This window comes from Rhopilema esculentum, chromosome 8 (assembly GCF_057945365.1).
Source record: "Rhopilema esculentum isolate cy_ngs chromosome 8, ASM5794536v1, whole genome shotgun sequence".
NCBI lineage: Eukaryota > Metazoa > Cnidaria > Scyphozoa > Rhizostomeae > Rhizostomatidae > Rhopilema > Rhopilema esculentum.
Window position 1 is genome coordinate 5,491,716 of NC_142822.1, and position 8,994 is coordinate 5,500,709.

Below are 8,994 nucleotides of genomic sequence, written 5' to 3' on the forward strand. Positions count from 1 at the left end.
CATGAAAAACGCCTTTGAGGACCGGAACGGGGGCTTTAATCCCCAGATACTTTATTCTAATGAGAGGAGAAACCCGAAGTTCTCGATTTACTTTTCGCCTTATAAACTGATACGAATCTAGAGCCCAGTAAAGACTTTACTACGACCTTGTATGGCTTGCTGAAAGGAGTCTTTTGACAAAAACCTGGTAATTGGAGACTTGTGGTGAGCTGTATGTACTCTAAAGCCCTATTTGAAAAGCGAAGGTTGTACAACAGGTTAATGTACTGCCATTTTGGTTGCGAAACTCGATCAATAAGTCTTGAGCTTCTAACATGAATGGGATAGAAACTTTATCCTTTTGACGAAATGAAAATTAGTGTTAAAGGATATCAATGAATATTTTTTGTAAATGGACATATATTTGCATTCACTATTTTACCTTCAGTAAAGTGATCGCTTATTTGCAAAAAGAAACCCTGTTTGAGCTTTGAAGCTTTATTTTCAGTCTTCTCAAATATAAATGGTGTGTTAATTAAACGATGAAATATAGTATAACAGTGCAGGATAGTATTTCCACCAATTGCATTCACTGTCTTTTAATGACACTTTGCTCTACCAGGAACGACCAGGCCACAAGGCTGAGCTGAGACCTTGAAGCGTATTGAATCTAAGACATGGATAAAAACCTTCAAGGAGGATTCATGATGGGCCGCGTGTAGGGTTTTATAACTTCTCAAACAATCTTTTCTAATCTGTTCTTGCAGTCGAAAACGTTCAGAAGCAAATGAGATGCTTAGCGGCAGATGTCTTGAGAAACTGATTGTGTTTTGCATTTTCATGAAGTACGAAATTAGGCCAGTTATGCAAATATAGTCGCAAAGCATGCCGGTTGCGCAAGAGCCTTTAAAGAAACTATGTCCCGTCAGTCAACAGTTGAGAGTTAAAAATAAGCTTTGCAGCGCATTTTGATCGAGAAAACATCAAGAATTAGCCGACTGAATATGTCTATTGTATAGTTCAACCAATGGGAAATTTAAATGGCCAGCAAAATGCGTCGAGACATAGTGCAGTTACTGAAAATTTGTCACAGAAAATTGGTATGTGTTCGCAAGTGATTCTGCGCGAAATCCTAGCAAAACAACCGCAACAGTGAAGTTTCAGAAAATTCACTTTGCGCTTATCGCTTTCAACATTAATGAAAAGAATGGAAGGGAGCAATTACCCACTAAAGCGAAAACGTATGGACCGAAAAGAAATGAAATTTATAGAAGGGTTTATAGTGATGTTTTTTACGTCATCGACAGACCATCATTAGAAGAGATCTAAATAGGAGTACTTTTGAAGTTGTTCCTATTGCGAAACGAAAAGTACTGAATTAGCAGCGAAGAGTATGTTTTAAATGCTAGCGTCAATTTTGCTGAAATGTATACAGTACAACGCGCAGATCCATGTATTTTCAATGGCAAGATTCCATTAACATAACCAATAGCCAAAACACGGGGATCAACGAGTGAAACATTCAATGTAATGGACATAAAATATCTTAATCATGACAATAATATTTTGCAAATATCTTCTAAAGCAATTTTATCGAGAATCTAAAGAGCTTCTTTTCATGTGCTAAAGCCCTTTCCCCTAATATAAACCGAGTAGCCAATCTTCAAATGTTCCAGGTTTCGATTCAGTTGTGTCTCAACTGACAACGCCTAGGATCCTAAAATAATTCTGCCTTTTGTACAACCGGACGTGATATATTCTAAATATCTCTATAAATTTGTCTACATGTGTGTGCCAAATTGTCGTAAACTTTTGCAACATTGTACTCAGTAACTTAGTATCGATTGGAGCCCAAAGGCTTAGTTGAAAACGCAAGCTAACAGGATATGCGCGAATCGTCTTTTGTGGTTCTTAATTTAACAAAACCGCATTCTAAAATCATTTTTAGCTGACATTTGCACTTAATAAAATATGTCAGACTATCTTAGACAGATTTTTGTTTATCGTTATTGATGAAAGAAGAGAATAAATCACAATTGAAATAGGCGTTACAAGGTGCCAGTTAGAGACAAATAATAAATCATTGAATCTTGCAGATAAATTATAAATTTTGTAAGCAACATGGGAAAAGACCATCTCCCCTTTTGGTGGAATTGGTGTCCCCTTGAGGTGCTCCTAATCGTTGCTCATAAAAGGCTTACATAGATAAAAGTTGGGTCTACGAAGTCAGCGTCAGTAATTTGTTATTTAAGATTGTCATGTCAATGACTGCATAGATACTGGGCGAAGGTGAATTCTTAAATCGTTGCTGCTTGTTAACATTTCATAATGCTACAATAAAATGTTGTTGTTGTTGTTGTTGTTGTTGTTACTGTTTATGTTGTTGTTGTTTTTGTTGTTGTTGATATTGCTATTGTTGTTTTTGGTGTTATTTTTGCCGTCGTCTTCGCTTTGCTGCTCAACATTGCCAAGAAAAATGTTTTGAAAATTTTAGATTCGTATTTTTTTTCTTAAAGAAGAAAGAAAAAATCCCGCGACAAAGAGAAACAAAAAAATAATGGTTGACCAGGTAAATAGTAGTTGATAAATTAACTTATTGATGTTTGGGAAAAAATCAGAAACATATGTAGTTTCTATGGAGTTGGGGAAACGACGTTCAATTGACAACAAAATTTGAAAGGATTGGCAGAATCTTTTGTTCAAAACGAAGAAAATTCGAGTAGGCATAACATTATATAATGTGAATATGAAAAAGGCGAGATGTCGGCAATTAGGCCCTTCCAGTTCTTTTTCACTTTTCAAGAATACGACTATTTCTTGAATATATTTCCTACAATAACCCTAAGAGACTTCTATAGCCCAAATTTGTACAAATAACAAATTTCAAATTTCCAAACGGAATCTACATTCAGAAGAGACACTATTTGGGCACATCTGCAAGACGAAAAGCATTAGCAATAATCTCTAAATATTTTGGAACGGATATTGAGGTTCTTTTAAACCAGACGGGATTAATACGCATCCAATTAAAGATCTTATTACATATTGGTATTGAGATCTTTTGGTGGCCATTTTTTGCCTGTGGGGCGTAAATGCATGAAAATTCTTTTTCAATGACGCACTCGAGTGTATCTCACTGTAACTTTAGACAGAGGGTCTAAGGCGGAATACCATCCTACTTGGACTATTACCCTAAAACAGGCATGAGCACATTAGGGGGTTGCAGTTTGACAATCAGAGACAGGGGCAGGGAGAAACACTGCAATCAGTGCGTTTCTAATCGCTTCAAAGCCAAGAGGTTATTTGATACAGATTTCATGGGTATTATTTTTTCGACAGTTGATCTAGGGGTTCCCAAAACAAAATAGCTTCCCGCACTAGAGAGGCCCCCCACACCTCCTTGTAAAATGATTTTTTGCTACAAAGGTTGTTCAAAAGTTCACCTTCTAGGTTTCATGAAGAAAAATAAAAGAAGCGTCCAGGTTCTTCTCTATATAAGTTTCCCATGATGTATACTCAATGCATTACCCAGCAGGACATAGAACGAAAGACCTGGAATGTGAGAGTCGAGTATCGAGTGTGTTCCATGTCATTTCATGAGAACAGTGAAGTTCCCAAAGCCAACGCAAATCCCTCTAAGAATGGAAAAACTCGTAGTCTTTCTAATGAACTGCAATTAATCTTAACAAAAGACGACCCCTCAACGCCATCTGACAAGGTTCCAAGTAGTTCCTCACCATTCAATAGTACGTCTCCCCTATAAACAATTTGCATTTACAAGTCCTATTTTCACAGACATTTATTCTTTACGATAATGCCAAAATGTGTAACAGGTAATAAAAGGAACCTTTCACACCATTAAAAACAATATCAAACCGCATATAAGACAGTTTGAATTGAGGTCTGCCCGCAAAATGGTGGAGCAGTGACATTCGAGAAGACGGTCTTATTACTGACTGAAATTGAACAAAGGGAATCTATCGCCAAATTGTGATGGCAAACTACTTGATAGTCTATAGTGAACTCTGTGTTATAACCCATATCTCGATTTGCAACAATTAACCATAAGCTCATTATACAATTTAATATACTCGGAATAAAGAAGGACAAGAAGGTAGTTGTCCAAATTATTTAGCTAAAAAAGACGCTGTGTATTAGATACAACAAAATACATATGCACAATTTGTTTATCCATGCATCATATGCGTTCCGACCTACTGTCATAAGCGTTATTACCAATTGCTTTAGTGAAGATGAGAATGTCGCCCTTTCACTGTCAATTCGAATCGATTGAAAAAGTCATGCAAATTTTTTTTTGAAAACATTAATGCAAAAAACCTCAAATTTACTTCAAAAAAATCTTCCATGTAAGCGAAAACACTCGATATAAAATCGACTCCATATACAAAATTTTCTTCGGTTTTATTCTTTGAAGAGAGTGCATTTAGTAAGTTGGGTTAAATCCAGGTAGCTACTTTGAAACATTCATGTAAAACGTTTGAAAGAGCTTTTTATTTGGGACAAACAACAAGGGGTCCTGAGGGGCTGGATTGAGTTCCCACAAGTAACCTTCTTACACTACATGCTTCTGGGGCTCCCTTCGTTCTCTTAGTGTACTAAACCCCTTCTTTTTAAAGCCGCTTTAGACATTTAGAATAAGGAACTTTGAAAATTCTGCAACATTTACAAAGCAACATAGGCTATTTTATTGCACCACAGACAGGCTTTCGTCAAGTTTCGGTTCTATCTCAGTTCACCATTAAATGCACAAACTGAAGCAACAAATAATTAGGCTTTGAAGCGCGAAATTTTCTTATCGCTGAACTGATGATTGTTGCAAAGGTGAAAATACATAACACTGTTCAAAAGAAATCAAGAGTTGGTTTAATAGACATGCAATTTTAATTTTGGGGATTTGAAACAGAGGTTTAGGATAGTAGGGTTTAACCAACCCCCGTCTTGGATTCAATGAGCATGCGCAATAACAATTAATTCTTATGCGCAGGCTCTTTGACTCCAAGACTGGGGATGATTTAGACATGAGAAGACTTGAGAATTGGAAAAATAGCAGAAAGAATAGGAAATTATTTTCTTGACGACGAACTTCAAGTATATAAAAACACCACGTTTGTACAATTGCGAAAAACCTTGATCAAGGGGTGTAGCTTTGTCTAGATCGATCAAGGTTCATCACGAATGGGTCGGCAATAAATGCTCACAATCGCTGATGCGGAAAGTCTGTCTTAGTGTTAAAAACCAAGCATAAGTAAGACTTAGATAGTGATAAGAATATGCAATGAACAGTGATAGAGCCATGGGCAGTAGCGTCGCAACGGGGTGGGCGGGGGGGGACATGTTCACCCCAGTTTTGTCAGAAATGGATTTTCTAATTACTCGAAATCCGTTGAAATACCTTTGAAGGGGGGGGGGGGGGGTTGGGTGGAGTTGGGCTGATCAGATCGATTTCGATTTTCGCACTGGCAAAAAAGCCACCCTTACGCAAAATTCTGCTTGAGAAAGTTGCCTGTCCAAAAAATTTCAAATGGATAAAAAATACTAAAAAATTGTTTTTCTTAGAGTCTGAAGGGCAAGGCCGAGATAATTTGTTTTTGTCCACCCCAGTTTTTCGAGCTAATGACGCCACGGGAACCAATGCACAAACCCTACAATCTTGGCGATGCTCATATACTTTTTGGCGAATGCCACAAACCACTTCAACTACCTGACTTTCAACTACCTTATTTCGCAGAGCCATTTAAAACTGAGAGACAATCGCCCTTCCAGCCCAGCGGGCATTTCTTTGCTTCAGACAATAGACTACTGCCCTCTTTTTACAAGGATGACATTTAATTAACAAAGAGATGTCGCTTTAGCTTATACTTCAGGATTGAATACTGTTTTTTCATCTTGATTTGCTCTGGCAAAGTAGCGAATTAAACAAACTAAAGCTCTTTCACGCTCAGTGCATAGAAACAAACAGTGACACAACCACGAAAGAACTCTAGCAGACGAGAAGCTACCACAAAAACAGGTGACGAAGACTGATTTATCCACCAAAAGTTGATTGATATGATAGGATAATTTATTATTTATCTTTGTTTTTAACTCTGAGTCAGGCCAAAAGCCTAATGGACTTAGAATCTGGCACAAATGCATGACATCGTGTCCTTGCACCATCAATAAAAAAGATATCTTAAGCACAAATGGGCTAATGCAACTAAAGCTTTTGCCCCCTTCAAATGATAAATTTGAAACGGTTCTACACACCTTTAAAGCCGAAGGGCGTACCATTCCTTTCAAACATTGTACGAGATTTTTGACAAAAAAAACCTTCGGGAAATTATTTTGAAAATGCAACAATTTGTTCAATGACGTACGAGATTTTCATTGAATTAAATGTCCCGCTTTTAAGATCTTCAAGCTGAGATTAATTCAAGATGTTGCTTACAACCATATCTGAAAATACTGATTGGATTTTACTCTTGTATGAATATTTATAGAGTATACTTTATGGCCCAAAAAGTGGCGTTTTTTGGGGGGCAGGGGTTCAGGGGGCATGGCCCTTTGTTTGGCCCCCTAGTTTTGTACAAAAGTTACTATTAATAGTTACTTTTTTTAGCGAGTAGCTCTCTTATATTTTGCGCAATACGATCTTTATTGCATTTATTCAAAAAGCTAAGGGCCCTGTTAAGCATTTTGAAGTGAGCATTATTGAAATTCTTGACAACGATGGTTCTTTTTTGATTTTATATTTGTTATGAATTATCACAAGAAAGCTTCTTGGGGCTGACTACGCAGAGTAAGCCCGAACCAAGCTTCTTAGCATCTTGTTGAAACCCTTTTCGCGTAGGGAAAGGCCCCGCTAACTGAAAGCAGGCCCCCGGCTAGCCCTCTCAGACTAGATTCGCCACTGGGCCTCAATGCATTACTTCAGAATTCTGCGACTAGAGCTACAATACCATGATTAAAGGATGGAGGAGTAAAATAATTCAAAGTGTTCTGGTAGAATGCTTCAGAAGCAAATTTCACAGAAGCAGACTACTTTAAAGGGTATTTGCTAACAAATTAGTACAATTGCATCGTATTATGTGCAATTGAATTATAAATTTAATTAACTGGTACATTATTTCTTTCTATTGGTCCATGTCCTTTGTTCTGTTGAAAACGATTGTTTAAAGCTAGAGGTATAAATGACATTATAATTGGTGCCATAATTTAATTGCACTCGTTAGTGAAAAAGCGATAGGATTTCAATAGGGGCATTGAGTGGACATGATTTCAATTGCGAAACCTCTTTGTTGTTAAGCTTTTCGACATGAGTGGAATGTGGTGAATTAAATTTCAGCAAATTTGGTCAGTATTATCGACAACCACCCCCCTCTTGTACCAATCTCTAAAGGGCGTTTAATTGTCAAACTGTGGCAAATAACTCGGAACATATTACGATCAGAGATGTTGCAAAAGGTAGCTCTTATGTAGTTGAAACCAAATGGCCCACCGTAGGAGAGGTTGCTAACAATGCAGCAACAAATGTCGCGATTCTGTTATTAGAGACGTTTTCAGCAACATTGCTATTTTATACTAGACTGCAGTCGTGCTTCAAGCCCTTCTATTATAGGTGTAAATCAATGTTACAATCATTTTATTCACAAGCCTTTCAAGCTAGCGAGAACCTGGCTGATTGATCGCCTCAAGCTCTTGCAATTCAAGAAATATATGAAGCGATACTCCATGAAAATAGCTGGATAAGAATCTCGGGAAACGTACCGCATTTTACATGCTGTGGTTTTCCCTTAATTTATCATTATTTCTAATTAATTCTTAGATCGGATTGTGACTCAGCCTTCGATGCAAACTTTCACTTTGGAATGAAAACATTTGCTTCTGAGCTAAGAAGCCGATCTAGACATAAAATACCACATAAGTAACTTCGCGATTCGAAGGAAAGGATTTCAAGTAAACGACTTTTGTAAGTCTAAACTCTAATATAAAGATCTTTAGAAGTTTAATAAAAGCCCGTTCGTTGACCAGATTGCTCTTTTAAAAACCGACGGCGCTTCTGAGATTTACCACTATACTATCAAAAGAACTATTTGAAACTATGTGAAATCTGGGGCAAACTTTTGCATAAAAAACGCAAAATAAAAGCTGGAATCTAGAAAAGTTCTTATAATTGTACGAGAATAACATTAGGGTTCAAGAACTTTGTTGTTTCTTTGTAAGGTTTAATGGACGGCAAACAGCGATCTCAAGTGTTATCATCCAGCTCGTGGACATGAATTCCCCAACAGATGGTCATTCTTAGCACAACCCTATCACTGTTCAATGAAGACAACAAAGTCACTCACCAGAAACAGCACAAAACGTAGAGATAAGTAAAGACAATGAAATACAGCAGCCTTGATACATGTTCGTTGTCGAACTGAACTCTCAATTCCATAAATCTCGTCTCGGCCAAGATTAATTCTTTGCTCTGCGTAATCCTAAACATGCAAATAATGATGTCTAAAGCGAGTATGGCACGGCCTCTTTGAGAGCAAGAAAAGAGAAGATCTCGCAATACATCCGCGCACGGGGGGTCGCAATCGTAATGATTGAAATCTGAAAACGGGGGATATGTTTTATTGAGATCGTATATCACAAGAAAGGTTTTTGTATGTAACTATAAACTAAAACCTTTTGCATTTATCTATAATTCATCGGCGGTTTTAAGGGAACAGGGTTTGGCTTGGGTTTTCTCATAATTCTTCACCAGACAAATATAATATAGGCTTTTGATATCTGCCAAAAGTACACTGAAAGAATTTATGAAATTGCAGGAATTTCACAACTTGTACACAGTGGAACCGCCAACAACCCAGAAATAGCGGGGTAAATGGAAAGAGGAACAATTTTCCTCTAAAAACCAGTACCCTTATTTAATGCTATTATTTCGAAAAAATTGTTCGTCTACTTGCGATTCGATGAATCTCTCTTCCCTTCTTTTCTGTCGGCCTTAATTGTTTTCGCGACCAA

General features: G+C 37.3%; 1 protein-coding gene across 1 annotated transcript in view; it reads right to left on the reverse strand.

Moving 5' to 3' along the window:
* The window catches only part of LOC135694494 (uncharacterized), a 38,531-nt gene extending 30,000 nt beyond the window's left edge, over positions 1–8,531 (reverse strand). Inside the window, exon 1 of the mRNA XM_065213266.2 lies at positions 8,328–8,531. Within this exon, the coding sequence (XP_065069338.2) occupies positions 8,328–8,388 (61 nt within the window). The 5' untranslated portion in view covers positions 8,389–8,531. The remainder of the gene's footprint in view (positions 1–8,327) is intronic.
* Between the last annotated feature and the right edge of the window lie 463 nt (positions 8,532–8,994).